This window comes from Glycine soja, chromosome 12 (genome assembly GCF_004193775.1).
Source record: "Glycine soja cultivar W05 chromosome 12, ASM419377v2, whole genome shotgun sequence".
Lineage (NCBI taxonomy): Eukaryota > Viridiplantae > Streptophyta > Magnoliopsida > Fabales > Fabaceae > Glycine > Glycine soja.
Genome location: NC_041013.1, coordinates 44,165,993 through 44,190,423, shown reverse-complemented (window position 1 = coordinate 44,190,423; position 24,431 = coordinate 44,165,993). Strand labels below are relative to the sequence as shown.

At 31.3% G+C, this 24,431-nt stretch overlaps 4 protein-coding genes and 1 pseudogene across 5 annotated transcripts; 3 read left to right on the top strand and 2 right to left on the bottom strand.

The window, feature by feature from the left end:
* The first annotated feature begins 5,320 nt into the window (after nucleotides 1–5,320).
* LOC114379422 (vestitone reductase-like) lies at nucleotides 5,321–7,214 on the top strand. Its single transcript, XM_028338072.1, has 4 exons — nucleotides 5,321–5,447; nucleotides 5,838–6,362; nucleotides 6,555–6,750; nucleotides 6,865–7,214. The coding sequence occupies exons 1-4, from the start codon at nucleotides 5,321–5,323 to the stop codon at nucleotides 7,010–7,012; spliced, it is 996 nt and encodes a 331-aa protein (XP_028193873.1). The 3' UTR covers nucleotides 7,013–7,214.
* A 2,026-nt stretch (nucleotides 7,215–9,240) lies between these two features.
* On the top strand, nucleotides 9,241–11,518 carry LOC114379601 (vestitone reductase-like). Its single transcript, XM_028338289.1, has 4 exons — nucleotides 9,241–9,417; nucleotides 10,008–10,532; nucleotides 10,907–11,102; nucleotides 11,221–11,518. The coding sequence occupies exons 1-4, from the start codon at nucleotides 9,297–9,299 to the stop codon at nucleotides 11,360–11,362; spliced, it is 984 nt and encodes a 327-aa protein (XP_028194090.1). The 5' UTR covers nucleotides 9,241–9,296; the 3' UTR covers nucleotides 11,363–11,518.
* A 1,143-nt stretch (nucleotides 11,519–12,661) lies between these two features.
* LOC114379345 lies at nucleotides 12,662–13,752 on the top strand. The gene is made up of 2 exons (XM_028337988.1): nucleotides 12,662–13,046; nucleotides 13,322–13,752. The coding sequence occupies exons 1-2, from the start codon at nucleotides 12,830–12,832 to the stop codon at nucleotides 13,549–13,551; spliced, it is 447 nt and encodes a 148-aa protein (XP_028193789.1). The 5' UTR covers nucleotides 12,662–12,829; the 3' UTR covers nucleotides 13,552–13,752.
* Nucleotides 13,753–13,860: 108 nt separating this feature from the next.
* LOC114379055 lies at nucleotides 13,861–16,158 on the bottom strand (annotated as a pseudogene).
* A 2,036-nt stretch (nucleotides 16,159–18,194) lies between these two features.
* On the bottom strand, nucleotides 18,195–21,848 carry LOC114379395 (zinc finger protein WIP2-like). Of its 2 annotated transcripts, XM_028338038.1 has the most exons (3): nucleotides 20,923–21,848; nucleotides 19,005–19,465; nucleotides 18,195–18,444 (listed from the first exon to the last, which is right to left on the bottom strand). In XM_028338038.1, the coding sequence occupies exons 1-2, from the start codon at nucleotides 21,541–21,543 to the stop codon at nucleotides 19,028–19,030; spliced, it is 1,059 nt and encodes a 352-aa protein (XP_028193839.1). In that variant the 5' UTR covers nucleotides 21,544–21,848; the 3' UTR covers nucleotides 18,195–18,444; nucleotides 19,005–19,027. The 2 variants fall into 2 exon arrangements, with proteins under 2 accessions (XP_028193839.1, XP_028193838.1); XM_028338037.1 differs by lacking the exon at nucleotides 18,195–18,444 and having other exon boundaries at nucleotides 18,835–19,465; nucleotides 20,923–21,847.
* Between the last annotated feature and the right edge of the window lie 2,583 nt (nucleotides 21,849–24,431).

Sequence of the window (24,431 nt, the reverse complement as noted above, 5' to 3'; positions counted from 1 at the left end):
TAAATTAATGTTGTTTTTTGGATTTTTTGATATCATATCTATTTTTTTAATTACTAACCTATAATTATTCATACGACAACTTATCATTCAAAGTTGTACAAACCTCATAAAATAAGTTAAATTATAAATAAAATATACCACAAAAACTTATAAACAAAAATTTACACAAATTAACATATCACTAAGAGTTCTAAACAAAATATATCATGCACCAAAAGTACTTATAAACAAGAATTTCTCACAAATATGTTCAGGATGTTCGACTTCCCATAAAATATATCACAAAGACTTATAAACAATTTACAGATCGATAGTAGTATACCATAATGCACTTTAATTACAAACAAATCCAAAATAAAACAAAGTTAGAAGTTGCATCTGGTAAATTTGAGTTCCAACTTGTAAAATTTGTGATTGCGCAAAAGTCCTCCATCCATTTCCAATTTTTGAAGTCTTCCTCCAATGATTATAAATAATCATACACTCCGTGATTTCTTACAAGTTTAGATGGGTGAATCTGCAACTTTCATAAATGAGTATATGGTACTCTGCACACCCTGACATTAACATTAAATTCATATTAGATATGTATATGATTTTAAAACTTGAGAGACTGAGGAGTGCTTAATTACTCATTAACCTGCCGTAAGTCACTTTGTATCCACTTAGTAGGAATCTAAAAGTGATTGAGTTAGCAACTTGGTGGTACAAGGAGTGTCATTTAGGATAAGCTTTTGGTTCAGAGCAACTTTTGAAGATGGTGAGGAAGAAAACACTGTCCAAGATGGGTTATAGTCACTGATGATTTGCAACGAGTCCATAAAAATCTCTGGTTCTGTCCATTCAGCTAGTAGAGTTAGGCTCACCAGATCTTAGTTGTATGTAACAGAGTGCATGTTGTCATTACTATCTAGCAGATGCCAAATATGCTCTAGTTCATCCTTCCATCTTACAACAAATGACCTACTGACTTCACCATAAGGTTACATTTAACAAGCAAAATAATATAAGCAAATGTATTATATCATGTCATGTTTATTTGAGAATAGTCTTGAAATTTCTAACCTAATTCATAATATGAAATGGGTTGAACATTTCCTTTGGTTTTTTGTTAATCTTTATCATTGTCTTAGTCATTTCCTTCTAGTTTTGTTGATATTCATTCATCGTTTTAAACTCCATTTGTAACATTAAAGTTACTATTAAAAATAAATATGTATGCCTACCTACTAATAGTAAACCAAAACATATGAGTTTGGTTGAGTACATGCCACATAGTTGAAAGACACAGTAGTGCATATACCCATTTTTGAAAACCAAGAATGATATTCCTATTTTGAAAAAAATTGTGGGCCTAAGGCTACAACAAAATTCTCACACTAGCACAAAGTTCCATTAACAAACATTTTCATGTTAGTAATATGCACATTAACAAAAGAAATACACATTTATAGAAGAACCCAAACCTAAACACATAAATAAGCATTTATAGAAGGAACCACACCTAGCTTTTTGCTTACCATCACCATCAAAACCAAACACAGACACAACGATTTATAGAAGACTAACCTTTCGTGACCGAGAGCGAGAACCAAAGTGAGTAGAGCTATGAGTGAGAGCGAGAATGAGAGGGCGAGAGTGAGAGCGAGAGTCACACAACGAGAATGCGGTGGTGGCATGGTGGGCACATCGCATCGCGAGGAGTTGAGTGACAGTGAGAGAGCGAGAGTCACAGAGGGAGACTGAGAGTTACAGCGCCACGAGGAGGAGGAGGAGAGTAAGAACCCGAGAACTGAACGAGACAAAAAGGGTTTAGACGCCAAAACCCTTTTTTTATAAAAAAAAAACCCAACAACATGGGTTATTTTTAAAAAACTAATGTTGTCTAAGCAAAGACAATATCAGTTTTTTAATAATCATGTTAAGAGGGGGATATCAACATTGGTTTTTAACAAATCGATGTTGTTTAAGCACACATAACATTGGTTTTTTTAAAACCGATGTTGTCATTACTTATACAACATCAATTTTTAAAAAACCGATGTTGATATCCCCCTTTTCACATCAGTTTGTAAAAAATCGATGTTAATGATAATATCTTATTTACAAAAATGCTATCGCGCATTTTTTAACATCGGTTTTGTCATAACCGATGTTAACACGACGATGTTAAAAGTTAATTTTCTAGTAGTGTTTGAACTTTCACACGCGGTGTGCAAAATCTTGCACAAAGTGTGTGAAGTTCCCATGATTTTCAACGAGCTTCTTTTGTCTTCGTGAGAACTCCAATATTATAGAATTTAATAAAGTTCATGCAATCACAAGAAAATAATCAAAGATCAAGTGTAAAAAGGTATAAACTAAAAATGCTAACTAAATAAAGTTTTTAATAAAAACTCAACTAAAATGAACATAAACAAAACTCAAAAGTCTAAAAGGTATTACACTAAAATGTATGAATAAAAGGCAATTATCACATAGCATTAGACATGGTGCCACTTGATGCATTACCAAAAATAAATTTAGCTGCAATAACTCTATGGGAAATAGAAACCGTATTCAGTGGGCCACTTAGGGGTGTTTGGTTTGACTGTTTTCTGTTTTTATTTTCACTGGAAATAGAAAATGGTGATGAAAATGAGTTTGGTTGAATTTTTGAAAATATTTTCTCAAACGAATAAAAAGATGGGAACAATAAAATCTTGTTTTCAGTTGAAACCAGGAACCTCGTTTTGGGTAAAATAAAAACGCAGTGACAAGGAATGTAATTTTAAACAAATATAAAAATATATTTCCTTTTGAAAACACATTTTCAGTGTTTTTATTTCTTGAAAGTAGAAAACAAGAAGTCAAAACAAACATGTTTTTAGAATTCCAATCTTTTGAAAATGAAAATTAAAAACAGAAAATGAAAATGCAAACCAAACATACCTTTAGGAATATGTGACATCTATTATGACTTATTAATTTTTTTAATCGAAGTCGTAAATTTTTTTATGATTTCAGTTTAATTTTTTTTATTTACTACTTTAAAGTTGTATATGTTTTTTTTATTTTATAATTTTGAAGTTGTAAATTTAATTTTTTATTTTATTTTTATATTTTATGACTTTGAAGTCGTAACTTTTTTTTTACGTGTAAAGTTTTTTTAGGATTTTTATTTTCTTTTGTTTTGCTTTCAATTTTTTTAAAAATTGTAAATAATTTTATTTATTTATTTAATTATTAAATAAATAATTTTAAATTTTCTTATTATTAGCTTTATTTAATATCTTATATATATTTTTATATGATTTTATTTAATATGTTATATATTTTTTAATATTGTTTTATTTAAAATATTTTATATATTTTTTGAATATTTTTTATTTAATATATTTTATATATTTAAAATTTAGATAACTTTTTAATAATGTTATTGAATTTGATTTTTTTTATAAATCTAATAAATAATACAAAATACTAAAATTTTAAAACAAATAACTTTATATTTTATTACTAATATTAATTTATAATAAATATAGAAATTATATTAGCCATACAATTATTAGTATTATGTCTTTTTTTTTACCCATGAACATTTCTTAGCTTGAATCCGAAGGTTCAAATGACATCGACCCGGTCTTTTGCTGGCGAAAACACTCATTGCTTCAACATCACCAACCCCAGATCTTGCTTTCCCTTTGCCAAATAAACCTTAGCTAATTAACTACACACTTGCTGCAGATCCTTCTTCAAGCTAAGGTCCATGTTCCCAATGATTCAACCTGGTGTTTCGAAGAAATAGAGTGGAACTGATTTAGCTCACTCATGCATCACTCTCATTTACCTCCTGTTGTCCTTGTTGGCCCTTCTCAGTTTTGAATAAGAAGATAAAAAAACTCCTCTTACTTTCCAAACAATTATGGGACACCATCGTCATTTGGATTTTTTAAACAGGGGCATAATTGAAATTTTCTATTCAAAAAATAAAATAGATAATATAATTTAGGTTTAAATATCTTTTTATTCATTGTAATTTAATTTCTTTTGTCTTTCTAATTTTTATTTTATTTTTAGTTCTTATAAATTATATTTATTTTTTTTTTCTTTGTAACACTTTAGATAATATTTTTTTTTTCATTATTCAAAGTTCTATCTAAAGTGTTTTAAGAATTAAAAACAAAACAAACATAATTTGTAAGTTTTTAAAACAAGAAAAATATTTTTTTAAGAATAAAAAACAAAAAAAATACTAAATTATAAAAACTAAAAAAATATTTAAATCTGCCGTTTATCATACTTCCTCTCATGAACCATTTGCAATCCTTCTTAACCATAGATTTGGCCCTACATATATATCATCACTACTTCTAAGTAAGTATCTTAAAGAAAGAAAAGAAAAAAAAAAGCTACGTAAATTAGGCGACAAAGTAGGAAAAATGTTGTTGATCATATTCATATGGAGCATGGACTAGCCTGTTACGTACGTCTCATTTTCAACCATTTATTCATAAAGTCACCAATTAGCACGACAATGCTGGACTATTCTTGGAGTCCATGATCACGAGGGATGAACGTGTGATCGAGGACTGAATAGCAATACAAAAACCATTTTAAGTTTCATTCATCCTAACTATTTCATTATTTAATAATATACCCAACTTTTCATTTTGTTGACAGAATATACCTCACTTTTCATATTTGTTACTAATCATTAAAAAATAATACTAAATTTTAAAGTGGTCCTCGTACTCCACTTAGTTTTAAAAAATAATATTAGTAGTTGTTTGTTGACTTCGGCGCTAGTCCAAATTAATTAGGTGTAGTTATAAATAACACGTGGGTTGAAGAAAACGAAGTCCATAACACGCCGACAGAAGAATAAAAAGTAATTGGAGTGTATCACTAACTCAATTAGGAACAGATACATATTAAGTGTTTAAGAAAAATTACGTTTGTTTGGTTATAGTAATTACAATTTACTGTATCTGACTGTCTAGGAACAAACTGATTTTTGAAGATTATCAATTTTCTGTAATAGAGGTTATTAGCAAGATTAAGTTTCTTATGTATAGACAAGTGTATCTGTTGCATTTGTTTTAGCAACTTGATATAGGCCTTTTTGTGTTAGGGAGACTTTTGATTTTCTCTAATTATGGAGTATGTCCCGTTTATTGTTGTATCATTTTGGGTTTAATATAATTTACATTTTTCCAAAAAAAAGAACAAAAAGTAAAGTCCATAGGTGTCACTTTCTAATTAATTGATTTTCCATTTTTTCTTTCCAAACAAGTGGATATATAGCAGTCATCACAGCAAGAGAGAATTCAGAAAAGCCATGCAAATGGAAAGAAGCAAAGGAAGAGTGTGTGTTACAGGAGGTACAGGTTTTATTGGTTCATGGATTATCAAGAGGCTCCTTCAAGATGGTTACTCTGTTAACACCACTATGAGACCCCACCCAGGTACTAGAAGACATCCCATGTATGTTAAATAATTATTTTGAATATTGTTATTGTTTCCTTTAAATCTTGAGGTGTAGGTTTTTTGTGTGTGAATATCTAACTGAGTAATCTTAATTAAAATACACTCAGATTCTAGCTTTTCACATAATTGAAATTAGAGAGAAAAAATGTTGTATTAAAGTAAGTTTAACCCTAATTTATATTAGTCATTTAAGATGAAATTATTTAACCCTAATTTTACTTGGAATCACTTAGACAAATCTATTTTAATCAATAAAAAGCAGTATATTAAAATAAGTTTGTCATAGAGTGTCTTGCTAACTTTTTCACTTATGTTTAGCAATTTGATTCATAAAACCAAAATAATATTTACTTTTTAAAATAATGTAGGACACAAGAAAGATGTTAGCTTCCTTACCAGCTTACCTGGAGCATCCCAAAGGCTACAAATTTTGAGTGCTGATCTTAGCAATCCAGAAAGTTTCAGTGCATCCATTGAAGGGTGCATTGGAGTTTTCCATGTTGCTACCCCAGTTGACTTTGAACTAAAGGAACCGGAGGAAGTAGTGACGAAAAGATCCATTGATGGCGCACTAGGAATTTTGAAGGCATGCCTCGGTTCCAAGACTGTGAAGCGAGTTGTTTACACCTCTAGTGCTTCTGCTGTGACTTCCAGTAGCATAGAAGAACAAGTGATGGATGAAAGCTCGTGGAGCGACGTGGATAGTCTTAGAGCCTCAAAGCCATTTGGTTGGTCATATGCGGTTTCAAAGACATTGACAGAAAAGGCAGTGCTTGAATTTGGAGAGCAGAATGGATTGGATGTTGTCACACTAATTCCAACTTTTGTTTTTGGACCCTTCATTTGTCCAAATCTTCCTGGCTCGGTCCAAGCTTCATTGAGTTTTGCATTTGGTATGCGATGCAATTTTATTCACCTTTTTTCTTCCGTTTATTAATGTTACTAACAGTTGCTTGAAGGTCATGATTCATGTCACTTACTTAGCAAGTGTAGCAAACAATTCTATTTTGAACACACATGATAACCATGTTTTGTATACTTGCTTCATATAGTTAATTAAGATTTACAAAAGGGAATTTATGCAGGAGAAAAAAGTGCCTTTGGTTTCATGCTTCAGACACCCATGGTGCATGTGGATGACGTGGCTAGAGCGCATATATTTCTGCTGGAACTTCCTAATCCAAAAGGGAGGTATAATTGTTCACAGTGTCTGGTAACTTTTGAAAGGATCTCTGAACTTGTTTCTGCCAAGTACCCCGAATTTCAACTAGGCACAATGGAGTGAGTTTCTGTTGTACTTAATGTTGTTACACACTTGACATTCTTCTTGATTTAATCAAATGATTTTTCTTTGATCTCATTGCAAAACGAAAATTTGCCTATTTCTTCTCATAGCTTGTCCAAGCAAGTTGAAGGTATCAAGCTACCAGATTTATCATCAAAGAAGCTGGTAGATGCTGGATTTGTGTACAAGTATGGACTTGAGGAAATGCTTGATGATGCGATCCAATGCTGCAAAAGAAAAGGGTTACCTGTGAGGTAGTTGTGCTGCGTACCCTTTTATATATCATAGGATGAGGATTGTTATACATATAATGAAACAACAGTTATCTGTGCTAAAACACGGTTTGGGATTTGCTTGCTTTTGGGATTGGATAGCACTGGCAATTAAACCTGCTATTTCCAGTGTAATATGGTTTGTATTAAATATATCTAGTAACATATAATGTATTGATTGTGACAAATCTACATTCACATCTTTCATAAAAGTAATAAAGGTGTGAGAGTGTTCAATGACTTCTAGAAATGCTTTCAAGGAACATGCATTTCAATTTGGATGTTTGTAAACAAGAATGGTCTAAGTCCTGAAATTTTAGGTAGGGAGATATGATGAAGTAATTGAATTGCTGTATTCAGCCCTTCTCATTATCAGTATGATCCATTTTCAATTTATCACATTTTTTCCCAATTCTCTCTTCTATCTTGAACTGAACCATGAATTCTAACAAACAAGAATGAGTAGTTGTGAAATTTTAGGTAGGGCGATGTGAAGACTTAATTGAATTGCTTAAAACAAGAAATATTGCTCTGGTTATAATAGCTTCAGTTCCCTGTTCCTGTTTTTCACTACTCGTGTTTATAATTCAAAGCTAAATCATTACAATAACATGCTTTGCTACTTGGTAGAAGCTAAACCGTTTAATTACCGTAACATATTCAAGGCTTGAATTATTTACATAACATAATATTGATAGTAAATTAGTAATTGGACATCACAGGACCTACCAGTTTAATCTTGAAATCATAGTGACAATGCAAATTGATTGTGATGAAAAGCAAACATGAAATCAAAGGAAATCTCAATAATCGTGAAGCTAAATTCGCCATTTTTATTGAAGCAATCAAGTTCCCTAGTTTGCACCTTCACCCGAACGTCTGATTATTCTCCACATCTCTAAGCAAAACAAATATAAATGTAGCAAAAGTCAAAAGAAATAAAAAGGATGCATCATTTAGAACAAGAACTACATTTCTACATGGAGTTCCAAGATAAGTATATTTTTTAAATAAAAAATAAAAAAGAAGTGAACTTGCTTCCTTGCCAAGATAACCGATAATTCTTTGAATAAGGAATTATCTAAGGTTTGTGTTACTTTTGAGGTATTTTTAGAAATCATAAGGCAGCAGTCTTGGCTATTGAGAACGCCTTCTAAAGAGGCTGGCATATGTTGTCGCTAGAGTCTGACTCTTCCCTAGTCATTATGGCTTTTAAAAACCCCAATTTAGTTCCTTGGAGGAACTGCATTTGGCTTATAAAGAGTATGGTTTTTTTGATTGGGCACATCTTCCACAAGGAAAACGTACACCTTCTGCAGATACATTAGTCTCTCGTATGGGTCTATTTGAGTATAGGTTTCTCTATAAGTCCTTCTATCCAAAGAAAATAAGAAAAAAAATAAAATAAACTTTTTTATAAATTAAAATTAGTTCTCAGTTAGTTAATTTATAATTATAATTTCTCTGAAACATGACGGGACATTTATAAATTAACTAATAAAAAATTAATTTAAGCCTATGAAGAAGTTGGTTTTATTTTTTTTCTTAGCCACTTCTAAAGAAACTTATCTAACAATGTTTTATATCTGCCAAATCTTTTAATTTGCTGGTGGGATTTTGTTTCCTACTTTGTTAATTAATAGTCTTTTTGTACGTGAGGCTTTACCTTCAGGTAGTTTATAGGCTTTGTCTCATGCTTTTTGTTTGGTACATGTCCCTCAAGATTATCTTTTCTTCATAGTTAATGTTATTCAGTGGGTTTTGCTTTAACCTTGGGGTTGGAGGGTGCCAATCTAAATTGTCCTAACCTTGAGACTGTAGTCTCGCCCATTTTTTTGCTAAAAAAAAAGAACACTATGTAGTAATGGTCTAACGGAGCAATAACTAAGAAAAAAAAAATAATGCTGGTCAATGCATATATAATGAAAATGACAAACAATATTTTCCTTATAGCCAAAGTCATCGCAATAAAAAAATTAAAGATGAACCAATTTTTCCAATACATTAATATTATTGATCATGTAAATAAAAATAGTACTTTTTTTTGAAAATAAAAGTCAAAATATCATTAATAAATATCTTGTTTTTTTTAAAATACTAAAATTAGAGTTCAAGAGCTTTAGGTGGGGCCTGATGAGTAATGACCTTCACGTGAAGAAAATTGGATCCACACGTACTCGTACTTTTTTAAAAAAAAATTTACACTCAGTCTCCTGTTGATAGAGAAGGGTGCATAGTATTAATTAATCAGAGGAGTGACGTGTGAGAAAATGGAAGAAAGCAAAGGAAGAGTGTGTGTTACAGGAGGTGCAGGGTATATTGCTTCATGGATCATCAAGAGGCTCCTTCAAGATGGTTACTCTGTTAATACCACTGTAAGACCCGACCCAGGTACGTAGTAGAAGCTACTCATCATCCCTTACATATATTTGCAGTACTAATTGTCATTGTTTCCTTCATATGTATATATATATAACTTAATTTTTGATGTGGTATATAGGTCCATTATTCAGGGTGCTTATCATTTTTAGCTGTTTTATGACTTAATTTAACCATAAAATTTAGATCTGAAAGTCTAGCTAGATCCATTATTTTGTGTACTGTCTGGGTTATAATAATATACTATATTTTATGTGAATGTTGCAGTTTTCAACGTGTTGCTTCGGGTATTACCCGAAAACAGTAGTTGTTTTTGCCACAAATTTTCTAATTAAAAGAAATAGACAATTTGTCAACAAATTTATAATACATGCTGTTTGTAATCAATGGCAGATGACAGTGTAATGGTATGCATTGCCAATTTTCCCTAAAAGAAGAGTGATCTAATAATGTAAATAAAGTTAGTGACAATTTTTCTATATATATATATATATATATATATATATTTATTATAAAAAAAACACTATGGTTGTTTTCGAACATATATATTAATCCACTAAACCGAATGAGTTTTTTTTATATTTTTTTTATAAATAAAATAGTGCACGAAGAAGATGCAAGCTTTCTTTATTATTTACCTGGAGCATCTCAAAGGCTACAAGTTTTCAACGCTGATCTCAACATTCCAGAAAGTTTCAGCGCAGCCATTGAAGGGTGTATTGGAGTTTTTCATGTTGCTACACCAGTTGACTTTGAATCAAAAGAACCAGAAGAAATAGTGAGCAAAAGATCCATTGATGGTGCACTTGGCATTTTGAAGGCATGCCTCAATTCCAAGTCTGCGAAGCGAGTTGTGTACACTTCTAGTTCCTCTGCCGTGTTTTACAACGGTAAAGAAGAGGAAGTAATGGATGAAAACTTTTGGAGTGATGTGGATTATCTTAGATCTTCAAAGCCATTTGGTTGGCCATATGCGGTTTCAAAGACATTGACAGAAATGGCAGTGCTTGAATTTGGAGAACAAAATGGATTGGATGTTGTCACACTAATTCCAACTTTTGTTTTTGGACCCTTCATTTGTCCAAAGCTTCCTAGCTCAGTCGATGCTACACTGAATTTCGCATTTGGTATGTGATGAAAATTATGAAAAATAAATTTTAGCTTCTGTGTTTAATTTGGTTTACCGTTGAGAAATCATTAGACAATTAAAACTTACGAATTCCTATTTCTCATAAAACATGCACTGAAATATTTGTCCGTCCAATCTAACGTTAAACCAACACGTTCAATTTCTATTCATATTATCACTTGGACAAAATGTGTGACAATTCTTTTTCCAACACACACTAAAGAAAGGAGCTATAGATGTTCATACACATACTGGATGACTATATATGTTTAATTTATGTGCTTTCTTCAAAGTAAAGATGGTATTGGTGGCTTTTCCATTTTGTCTAAGTGCTTACTCTTGACATTTCTAAATAAGAGGAAGTTTACGTAGGTGACAAAGGACCATTTGGTTTGCTTCTTCAGGCACCAATGGTGCATGTGGATGACGTGGCTAGAGCTTATATATTTCTGCTTGAACATTCTAATCTAAAAGGGAGGTATAATTGTTCACAATGTTTGGTGACTCATGAAAGGATATCTGAACTTGTTTCTGCTAAGTACCAAAAATTTCAACCACAGACAGTAGAGTGAGTTTCTATATATTTGCTTATTCTTAAAGTTGTTATATGCTCGACATTCTTCATTTAAGTAAATGATTTTTCTTTAATCTCATTGTAACAAATATTTGATTGTTTCGTCTTGCAGCTCGTTAAAACAAATTGAAGGAATCAAGTTATCAGATTTATCATCAAAGAAGCTCATAGATGCTGGATTCGTGTTCAAGTGTGGACTAGAGGAAATGGTTGATGACGCAATTCAATGTTGCCAAGAAAAGGGTTACATATAAGGTTGTTGTGTTTATATATATATATATATATATATATATATATATATATATATATATTATAGGACGCTTACCCATATAATGAGACAACATTTATCTATGTAATAAATGGTTGTTTAAGCTAATAATTCAATCGGACCTAAATGATTCATACTGTGATCAACTCTAGTTTCACAGTTAGTTTTATTAAATATTTAAATATTTTCATTTCAATCATTATAACATAGACCTTGGAGCTGAAGAGGTCATTTAACCAGAACAATTTTTCTTATTTCATCAATTCAGTTGCATATTCACCAAAAAAAAAATTCAGTTGCATGTCTCGTCACATCAGCCTACCAAAACATCATTTAGTCAGGTCGTTTATGTCAATAGATAAGAAAATGAAGATTCCACCAACTTATTTTGAAAACTCCCAACGTATTCATTTCTGGAATTTTGGTTCCTCCTCACGTTTTAATTTTGGAACTAATATTGATTGAGACGTGTAGAAACATTTTATGGCGGTTATAAACGCCAAATTTTTAAAATTTTTAAAAGCCCTTAGTAAAACAATTTTTGACATTTACAAAATGTCACAAAATAAATCCCAACAAAATATAATATAAAATTAATAAAATTATCGTCACTCCATCATTTAATGATAAAACTTAAGGGTAAAGATCAAAAGTATTAACGAAAGAAAAGATGAAACATCATAACTAGTTAAATATTTGTTTGAAGACAAAAACTTAAAATTTAAAAAAGTTCAAGAATTAAAATCTTAACTAACTCTACTATTAATTATAAGAGTTTACATGTGATCAACGAAATCCATACCATTCGATACAAACCATGCATAGAAGATATTATACTTCAAGTGTGTTTGATAAGTCCATTTAGTAATTCATAAAATATTTTGATTAACCTATAAGTTAGTTTAACCAAATTTATAAACTAGGTTTATAACTTAGTTGATTGAATTGAAGGTTTTTTTTTAAGATTAACTGATAAATGTAAAATTAAATAAAAGGATACAATTGATTAATTTATTAAATAAAGTAAAAAAAATCTCAATTAAATTAAGAATAAAAATGAAAAAGAAAATAAAAAATTATAGCTTATAAGGTATCTTATTTTTATAAACTAGTTTAATTTTGACAAGATACTAAAAATTATATGATTAAAATAACGTTAAAAAAAAGATCTCAAGGAAATTAAGGAGGATAAAAATGAAAAAGAAAAGAGAAGAAAAAACTATTATACATAAAAGAGAAGAAAAAACTGGTAGCTTATAAGGTATCTTATTTGCCATATCGTGTCGTTTTCTGTTGCTAGTGCCACTGACAATATCCAACATTATCATCGCTCTTTACTCTTTCTGAGAAACAGAATCCTTCTGAACTCTTAGAAGAGCACACTTTTCGCTACCAGTTACTTCCCTCTTTCATTTCTTATATCTGCTAAGTAAAATCAAAAGGGTGAATCTGAATGGTTTTTGCTGTTAGTTTCTCTCAAAGCTTCCTTCTGTGCAAGGCATCATCATCATCATCATCATCATCATATCAGGTCAAGTGTTGCTCACGGTCACGGAACAAAGAAGCCACGTCACATATTCAAACAAAGAAACGGTGCTTGAGGTGCAACACCCTTTACTCAGATGAAGATAATTCCCCACTTGCTTGCTCCTTCCATGGCCACACCAATGGTAAGCAATACATATGTAAATCATCTGGGGGATGCTTTTTTGCTAAGTATAATAATTAAGATAAAACTTTTGTGATACTGGTGCTGTTTTCTATTTAGAATTAGAGTTTCACCTCTGGTAATGAAAATTTACATTAGAAGTCAACATAGGCTATTATAGTGAAATTCCAATTCTTATCCTCTGTCATGCTTTCACCATTGGGTTGGGTTACAAAATACTATTTTTAGTTGTAATATTGTAAAGCATGACTATAATTTACCTGTACAATGTTGTAGGAGATAAGGGTCTATTTTCATTTGCTCCACCACACCAAGGAATTGATGGGGATTGGAGTGATAAATCTGGAGTAATAGTATACAAATGGAATGAGAAGAATGACAGGCCAAACACTGGCCGTGCCAATTGGAAGAAAAGATGGAGTTGTTGTGCTGAGTATGATGAGAATGCCCCACCCTGTAGACGTGGCTGGCATGTTTGTTATGATGATGGTTTTACTTTGTATTAGCTACAATTCTTGTTCTGAATGATAAATCTTTTTGGTTTCTTTTGAATCTTCTATTTTTGTTTTTTCTTAGAGATATGGCCAGTGTCAGATGTCAATAATTAGAGGTGTAGGTGAAGATACAAACTTGTGAAATTGATGTCTACTAGTATAACCAATCATGGGTCTAGCTTTCATGAGTAACTAAAATTTACTTTGGTTTCATCTTTGTTCTGTTTTTGTCTCACAGTGAATTTGTATTCACTTCACGCCTTAGTCTAGCCATATTCAAGGTTATGAAAAACAATTGTGGCCGTAATTTCAGCAGTAACATCAAGGTTTTTTTAGTCTCTGCAACCACAACACAACCACAATTTGTCTGCAATTTCCCAATATATCAAGGAACGCGATGAAATTGTGCTCGCAATTTAAAATCTTGGCTATATTGAAGAGAGAACAAAAGGTTTCAAACTTACAAATAAGAAACTGAATATTCCATGAATGCATCTTCAAAACTTCTCGTTGTTCTTACTATCATAACAGGTAAGAAACAACTTTGCAACAACCAACATAGCACATATTATTAATTATTAATTTAATACAAACGAAAAAAGTATTAGAACTGCAGACATTAGTTTCTATTGTAAATAGCAGTCCAATCCCAGAAGAAATTAAGTCCCAATTGGTAGCTCTAACAAGCATTGCCTTATTATAAGGAATGTGGATAACCGTTCTGACATAAAAAGGGAACACTGCTACCTCACAGGTAACCTTTTCTTTGCAGCATTGAACTGTATCATCAAGCATTTCCTCAGGTCCATACTTGAACTTGAATCCAGCATCTATCAGCTTCTTTGCCGATAAATCTGGTATCCTGATACCTTTATTTTGTTTTAAAGCACTACAAGAAGAAATATTAAAAGTTGAATGCTAGTAACACTCTCTTTCCAACACTTTCTTGTGATTGGCTGGAATTTGTTGGAAATAACCAATTTTGGTGGATCTCATATTTAAATTAAGAGATAGAATCATTAATAAAAGTGTTACCCACCAAGATTGTTGATTTTCAACAAATTTCGGCCAATCATAAGAAAAGTGTTAGAAAGAGAGTATAGAAAGAGTAATGCTAGCATTTCTCATATTAAAATATTTGTTACAGTGAGATCAAAGAAAAAAATTCACAATAATCAAGAATGTCAAGTGTGTAACAGCATGCAGAAGTACAATAAAAACTCACTCTGTTGTTCGTTGTTGAACCTCTGGGTATTTGGCAGAAACAAATTGATATACCCTTTCAACAGGTGTATTATATGAAGAACATATGTACCTCCCTTTTGGATCAGGATGTTCAAGCAGAAATATATGCACTCTAACCACATCTTCCACATGCACCATAATCCGATCATTGAAAGCTAATGGATCTTTGTCACCTGCATAAATTTCCTTTTGTTAACAATCATAAGCACAAGCACTTAGCTAAACGGAAAAGTCAACATTGCAACACATTCTCTGAAACACTCAATTTAACTCACTGTTGATTATTAGTTAAAATTTATGCGAGTCTCACTCCTTATCTGTTAAGTTTTATTCCATATTTAACACGTTCCACATAAATTTCAACCAATATTGCCTTCTGGCATTTCTCAATTCTCGTATTATTTGAGTTGAAGCAAGCACAAGCACAAGCACTCAGCCTAAATGGAAAAGTACAAATTACTATCTGAAGCTGAAGCAAGCACACAAAACATTGTTATCAACTTTATCACGTACATGTATCCTTTGTTTTACTCATTTTATCGTAGTGAGAAGAGTTTCAGGGTGTGTTAGTATTTCCGTTCAACGCATGTTGAATGCGAATCCAATGTGAGAGTAGGATTCACATTTAACACACAATAAATGATAGAAAACAGGACAAGCAAATTGCATCACATACCAAATGCTAAGATTCAGTGCATCAGAAATTGAGTCTGGAAGCTTAGGACAAATGAAGGGTCCAAGAACCAAAGGTGGAGCTATCGTCACAACATCCAATCCATTCTTTTCTGTCGATGTCTTTGAGACTGCATAAGACCATTTCAATATCTTTGAAGATCTAAGATAATCTACATCACTCCAAAAGCTTTCATCCATCACTTGGTCTTCTTCGCTGTTGCAAACCACAGCACCAACGCTAGTAGTGTAAACAACTCTCTTCACAGTCTTGGAATTGAGGCATGTCTTCAAAAAACCTTAGTGCACTATCAACTACTTCCTCAGGTTCCTTTACTTGAAAGTCAACTGGGGTAGCAACATGGAAAACTCCAATGCATCCTTCAAGAGCTGCAGTAAAACTTTCGGGATTGCTGAGATCAGCACTGAGAATTTGTAGCCTTTGGGATGATCCAGGTAAGCTGGTAAGAAAGCTAACATCTTTCCTGTGTTCTACTTTAAATATATTATAATCTTTGAATTCTATCATTTCAAAATAAAAACTAAAAAGTACGAGAAAGAAAGGACAAAACACACATGCAGTGTGTTGCCTATTGTTCTTCTCGAACCTTGAGATCGAGAATGTTCGTGCGTTTCACAGGGACTGAATAAAATGGCGTGACTGTGTTCAATCTTAGTCATTGATGATGGTGAAGTGGCCATACCTGAGTAAGGACTTCGATGTTCAGGTAAGGTATAGAGTGGTGACTGAGAAATTAGAGAGAAGCATTTCTCATAATGTTGGATCGGATCCAAAGTTTAAATAGCATCCATGATTTATATATATATATATATATATATATATATATATATATTTATGCAGTAGATACTGTTATGAATGTGATTGACCCATTTCTGAAATGTTCAGAGAAATAATTGCCAACCATTACATAGTTTAAGTGGTTAGTGGGGGCTTTGAATAATTTATGAGATTTTAAGTTCAAATTTTACATAAAAAAGGGGTTCGTCATATTGAACATGTGCTTAATTAGTACTCTGAACACGTTTAATTTTCTGCATGTGTTCACAAAATGGCAAGCCTACCATTCGTGTAGTATCTAGCGAGTAAATCGGGATCGTATCCACAAGGACCTACCCGGCCAATATCATGCAAAATTGTGCAAAATTCATTAACTAAGACAAAGAATCAATAAATGGATATCCAAGAATAATTTGATTTAAAGGAATTAAACATTAACAAGTAAACTAAGAACTAAAATTTAATAAAACTTTTTTTGGGATTTTTCACAAACACTTAGTGATTAATAAGCAAAATTAACAATGTAATGAAAACATTGACTTTGACTTCACCAAATCATGAATATTGCTAAGTAATCAAGTCATAATATTTATATCATCATCAAACCACAAATTTACTCTATCTCTAATTCTTTAGATAAAAAGAACATAAGTTTCTTATATAAACTATCAATCCTTTAATTAGCTTAACCAAATAACTTTCCTTGAGAAAAAAAGGTTTTGATATGACTAATATACCTTACTCTATTCCTAGAATTTAAGATCTATTAGTTGTATTTTTCATATCAAGGCTTAAACATCATTTCCCGTTAACATTCACACCATATCAGCAATCAAAGGGAGGCCAATCCAATGAAAGCATTAAGAATAGAAAAACACAATAAAATTTAACTATGAACTTGAATAACAACTTAGAGTTTTACATGAAAGTTGCTTGGCTAGTTATATTAAACCCCGACAAGGGAAATTTGGCTACTCATAAAGGAAAGGAAAATAGAAAATGATGGAAAAGTGAAGAAACTTGGTGAAAACCCATGGACAAGATCTCCAAGCAGTCATTCTCTACCAAGTTGATGTTTCTCACGTCCAAAAGTTAGGTTCAATTCAGTCCTTGAACCTCAAATAGTCTCTGTAAAAGCCTCTGAAGCATTTCAGCTTTTTGCCATCAATTTTAAACAAGGTCTCACAAAGTTTACAAATTTTAAAATATTAAGATAATTGCCTTCAATTTTATCATCAAATTATAGTTCTCAAGGCATTTATCAGCATGCTTGGACTTTAGGCAGATATGTTTCCTTCCTCGCAACCACTATGAGGCCTAGCTAGCCCAAGTCTAGAACACTTACGCATGCACCAGCATTTTCATGTCGGGGGCCCTCCAACCAAACTGCCATATTCAGATTCATGTGCATTACCTTGAGAAGAGTTCATAGGCATTCATCTCTTGGAAAACCTTTTGGCAAGAAACATTGAACTTTGCTTATTACACATATATGTAAGTAATAAAATTCGTGGCATATTATGGCAAGAGGTTGCCTATCAAAAGAAAAGAAAAATTTAGAGGTTAAGTCGGTGATCCATTGATTTTGCTTTATGGTTGGAACTAGTGCATAATTAAACCAATAAGTATCACTAGTTCGTTTTCCACCATGCATGTAAAATAAAAGAATAATATTAACAACATTCTTTTTAATTTATACTCTTTCATTATATTAGCTTGTTCTCTGAAGAATCAACAACAAATCTTTTAGAAAGTGACTTGTTTTTTAGACAAATTATTTTAAATTTAAGATATACAAAGTAATAATACAAATATTTAAAAACAGTCTGTTAGCCAAAACCCCAAACAAGTTAAAGTCCATAATTTTGGAAACAAAATTTAGGTATTATACCATCATTACTAATGATATTGTTCTTGAGTCAAAATTAGTTAACTGCTATTTCATTTTAGTAACTGCTGTTGACTTTTCAATGTAACCATATACATTTTATCTTAGTAACAAAAATAGATGCCTCAATAATTAGAAAAACAGTGCCACCGATACTTAATTATGATATAAGTACTCTGTGTATACACTTCTTTCTGAGGCGTGATGCTGCGGTTGCACGTACATGATGTGCTATATATTATATTCATAAAATATGATCCCTCCATTACTTTCCTCTGCGGCGATGTTAGAATTCTGATCACTGAAAAGTAGGACAATATGGAGAGTTGTCATGTAAAATGATAAAATATTGGTGAGAAAATTGTTCACTTATCACTTTATATATAGAGATTTAAGTAACTGAAGTTCTGTCAGACTTATAAAATTATGCTGAAATGACAAACAGAAAAAAATTGCATAATATAATCATATACAAATCTACCTGAGAAAAAAAAAATTCCACAAAAGTATTTCACACTTCCATAATCCATATGGTGATTTTGCTCATTTGGAATTACTTTACACAAACCCTAGACACTAAACAGTATATATATATATATATATATATATATATATTCTACAGATTGGGTACGTATTAACTACGTTTAAGCATTGCACACTGGATCCCATGAAGAAAAAGGAGGAAGGATCATAATTAAAATAGAACATATAATATATGCTAATTATATAAAATGAAGGTAGCAACCCACATAATTATGAAAAACTAAAACCCAAAAGAAGAAAAGTAGACACTAGGTCAATTCGACTAGACAGTCGATTACAAGCATATGTATATGTGAAATTGGGTATATAAGAGTTCACCCTTTCATATATTTTTCAGACTTTCACATTGAACTCTCCCCATCATGTTCAATATCAGAGGCTGCTTCATCTTCTTCTTGCAAGCAATCAATGCCAAAAGATCCATGGCCAAAGCCAAAGGCCTTGATGTGGTCTTTCAGGGACCTTTTGTGTTTGAAATCGGACCCACATAAACAGTACCATATTTTGCCACAGTTCTTCTCATGTGTTCTCCAATCACCTTTCACTGCAAATGCTTTGCCACATTTTCTGCACATGTAGGGCTTTATGCCATGCTTCCTCTTGTAATGTGTTTGAAGAGTTCTGAAATCCTTGAGAGGCCTTGCTCTTGGGTGGTCAATGTTGTGCTTGCAACCTGGCGCACAACAAAAGCATGGAAGTCTTAGCATAGCTGTTGGTTGTGTTCCTTTTAGAGAATCAGGCCCCTTTCTGTATTGAGATCCATGTCCCCACATATGCATCTGAAAATTAAGTCATTAGAGAAACAGAATTAACAGTATTAATGGGCATGCACTAGATTGATGCACATGCCCTTTGGATTTAATGTATCCAGAATAATTGTTCAAACCGATGGTTATTGCTTATTAATTTTATATATGTGTTAGAGTATTCCTTATACTCTAAGTCTAAATAATAAAATGATGGTTATTATTTATTTATATATGTGGGTTAGAGAGTACATACTTTAAATAATAATATCTTTGCTTATAAAGAAGAAGAAAAAAGTATGCACTAGAATGAAATCGTGTTTTGTTATCTTAGATTTAGCATGCTTAGTCATGAAAATTATAATCAATTAAAGGTTCTAATTTGCTTCCAATTAATTACTTCATATACAACTACAAATATTGAACCAGGTTTTGCAGAAAGAGAAATTAAGGGGAATGTACAATACTTATTTGAGTTTTACTGGGTATATAGATGCATATGTAAATTCCATGGGCTTTAATTAGTTTCATAGAGAAACAATATACTACTAGTGGTTAGTGATTAATTATCATAAATTTGAAGACAGTTACAAAATTAACCTCGATTCTTTTGGCTTCCTTCATATTCATGTGCAAATTTGGAAGGCCATATGATAAAAATAGAAAGCAAAGTACACAATTTGATAGGCAAATAGCATAGTTTCCCAGCCAACGTTTTAACTAATTAATTTCTAATTTCCACAACAAGATGGAAAAGTTAGCAGTAACTCAGTTCGTACAATTTGTACAAAAAGGTTAACTTTGTTCAGATAGTAATAAAAATTATGTTTTCCTAATTCTACTTAAATTATATCTGGTGTATGTGACTGTGGCTCTTTATTAATGATCTCATCCCACACAACAAGTCTATCAATAACAATTTTATTTTATTTATTTTCTTTTTACCGTTTGCAGTGCTTTGAAAAGGCTGTAGTGAGTTCAGGCTTTTGATGAGGAACATCTGAATCCTGAGGAGAGACGCATTGTTATTAATAATTTGTTTTACTTTCAATTCATTTGCACTTTGCTGTCTGGTGCAGCACAATGTTCTAGGTGACATAAAAGCAGAAGCAAGAGAGACTCCAAGTTTTCAAAGGAAACAAAATCTTAATTAAGGTACTGAGATCGAGACCAAATAGTGCACGTTGATCAGAAACAAAAAACAAAAGAAGACCATGCAAAAGGGCTGCATACACACAGGAAACAAAAATGATGAAACACACAAGGATGGGCCTATATCTGATCTGATTCAATGTTAAAATTATTAAAAAGAAAAAAAAATTGAAAACTAGAAGACGTTTTAATAAACAAGTTAGGAAAAAGCAATAGAAAAGTACAGACACAAGACAAGAGGGGTAGTTGATTACTACTTTTTAATTTATGCAAGAGAGTAATGATACGTGAATCAGTCTTCTTTTAAATATACAGTAGCAAATGAGACCACACCGTACCTGAAGATTATTGTATCTGTTGAAAGTTTTAGAGCACACAGGACATGGGAACTGTGTAGGACCAATGAGAATCTGAGAAGGGGTGGGAATCCAATACTGACCCTTGTTCAATCTATTATCCAAAGGGTGTTTAGAAATCATGTTCACTTCCTCTTTTTCACTAATTTCCATACAAGTTGTTGAGACCACCCTTGATGGCCCCAGATCAGAAGAAGAAGTATCCATTCTAGGAAGCCCTATGTGTAGGGCAACAGTCACAGTTTCTTCATCACCATCTTCACCACTCTCATGATGTTTGTTGTTGTCCACTTTGTTCTTGTCCTCTTCTTTCTCCTCTACAACATTTGAGGAGGGTTCATTTTGTTGGTGCTGCTCACTACTTTTGAGGCTTATCTTGTTGATTAGAGGAAGGGCCTCTCTGAGAGGAGGGGAAGAAGGAGGAGCTGCATAGAAAGATGAAGATGAAGATGAGGCTGCTCCTTGTTGTAATTGAATTCCAAACCTGTTGTTGTTTGAGTAATTATTAGCAAAAGGGTAATTGGATTGAGAAGAGGAGTAGTGAGGGTGGAGGAGCATGAAGTTGAACCATTCATGGAACAAATTGGACTGAGGATCTGTCATAGGGAATGATGTTAATTTGATGTGGGAGAAAGGCAATTTAATTTGGTGGTATATGGTTTGGTTGTTTGGTGATGATATATAAGAATATAGGGTGCATAAGTGTGTGTGAGAGAGAATGTGGATATATATTATGCGTGGGAATGGAGTGCCATATAAGTAAGTTTCAAGGTAAAAGGATTAGAAAGCCAAAGTGTGTGGAAAGTCAAGAAATTACCCCCTGCAAGCCAATTAAAGGCGAAAGGGAAAGGCAAAGGTAGAGTCAGAGATTAGACTTGCAGTTTGTCTCCCAGGAGATAGAGTTTATGTGTGTTTGTTGCACTTGCACCACCACACACAAAGAGGATGGGGATTATGGGAGAAGAACGAAAGAGAGAGAACTTTCTATTACTAGTATTTTTAACTGATGTAACCAAACTATCACCTTGCTTCAACCAAATATTTTGTAAGAAAAACAACACCTTTCATCACATTCTCTTTTATATTTTTTCTACTGACTAAAATTTATTTATTTTATATAAATTAAGAAAAGTTAGATAATTTAATAATTTTACAAAATTAATTTTATTATATGATTAATTTATTTATAATTGATGTTGTCTATGACTAATATTATTAGGAATATAAATAAAATAAAAATTAATAAATTTACCTTAAAAAATAATGATACATTTATTTTAAAACCTATTTTTTCTTTTAACATAATATTTATTGTGAAAAAAGAGTACATAATTATGAATATGATTTTTAAAGTAAAAAATGCGATTCATCAAATTATTTAATTTTCAATCAATAAAATTACAACGTGTTAAAAAAATATTTCACCTATGATTATTTTTTTTCCAAAAGTGAAAAGTAATGACTAACTGATGATCTCTAAAGAAATCTCTCTTTCTAGTCATTTTCTTCCACCAAAATATATTTGAGTATACTCATGTCATGTCAAGTTAAGAAAGATCACAAAAGTTAAATTTATAAATTATTAATTATGCATAAATAATTCGAAGTTTTAATTTTTTATATAATAGCACTCCCTCGTAAGATGAGAATATCCTTATTTATTCTTTTATGTGCTTGTCTGCATCCAGCATTTTCTTGGGTGGGCGTGTTTAGAAGTGATTGTTGTTTCATTTTGCACACATAATGATGATGTTAATTCTACCATTTTCTTCCCTGCTGTCTCGTCGGTCAACAAAATATCATATGCAATACTATTGGTTTTGATGTCTGAATTGGGTTTGATAATTCCGAAACCTATTCTAACTCAGGCGATGCTACATTAATATTTTCTCATGCACGCCATTAATTTAGTTTTGTGGGCAACCTATGGAGTTGCAAATATACGTGGTGAGCGCGACTCCGTATGTTTTAACACTACATGCTGTACTAGTACTGCCTTGTTATTAGCAGCAGCTTTCACAATTACTCCATTTATCTTTATAATAAAATAAGTGTTATTTTATATAAATAAAAAGATAATAGTTTTATAAAATTAACATTATTAAATAGATGAAAAAGTAATATTAATATTAGATTAAAAAATTTAAGTGATATTTATTAGAGATATTAATAAATAAAATTAATATTATATTAAAAAAAGCAAATGTACCAATTATTTTGGAATAATTTTTTTTCAAAATATAAGACTGTAACGGAAGTCGCATATATTCCACTAAAAAAAATATTTATATTAACAGATCTAGTCATGAAATATATCATTATGGGGGCAGTTGCTCTCACACATTTTTCTTTAACTTTTTTTTATGTATAATATAGATGTGTGCGATTATACATTGTTATCATAATTCAAAATGTAGCAAAAAATCTTTAAACACTCAAGTATTAATTAGTTAGTTTATTTGTACCTAAAATGAGATAAAATCAAAAGTGTAAATATAACAAATAATATGATAGGATAAGAATAAAGAAATAAAAAAAATGGCAGCTAATATGGTGTTTGTATTGTTGGAATGCTCGAAATATATTACTCTAAATTTTTTTGAGTTTAAGTTGGAATTTTGTATATATAAAAAATAAATTAACCAAAAAACTAGTATAACATATTGTAAATGTTCTAAATTTAAACAAGCAGATCACCTTATAGTGTAAAGTGGTTGCACGAGCACTAGTAATCATTTATTTATATTATTTTTTAACAAATCTCATCTATTTTTTTATGAAAAATAATTATATTTGAGTTAGATAAAATTATTATGAATGATAATTAAATTCTCTTTTCAATTATTCGACATAATTGTGTCTAAGACTTGAATACGAGATTACTAATTAAGATGAAATAATTCTACTTAGTTGATTCACATGTTTGATAATTTTATATATAATATTTATATTAAAAATATTATTAATTTAAATAAAATTTATATCAATAGAGATAAATCATATAACTAATCATGATTTCAAAGAAAAATGATTAATGTAAATAGCAAAAAGTAAATTTGAGTCTAACTCAACCTATAAGATAATGATTATTCTTCACCTATATAATCTATCTTGATATTATCTTTAATTAATGTACAACTTTAATATATTTTTCTTTTTTCATGTTATCTGTAATGTGAAATTTTTAATACACTCATCCGTATATCTCACGATGATTAAAATTTAAGTGGTTTTTTCCATTGTCACACGCACATGAATATGAATATGGGGGAATTCTTCTAATTGTCACAATCATATGAATATGGGGGAATAGGAATCAAATACTCTCTAGGAAAAAGACTTTGGGAGAAAAAGGGAAGTGACTAGAGAAAGGGGGAATTTACCACGCATGCATGTTAATTAAGTTGAAATATTTTAGTGGTACTGATAAAGAGATATACAACCCTGTACACAATGACATCTACATATTTTGTCGTGTCATTAATTCTTTA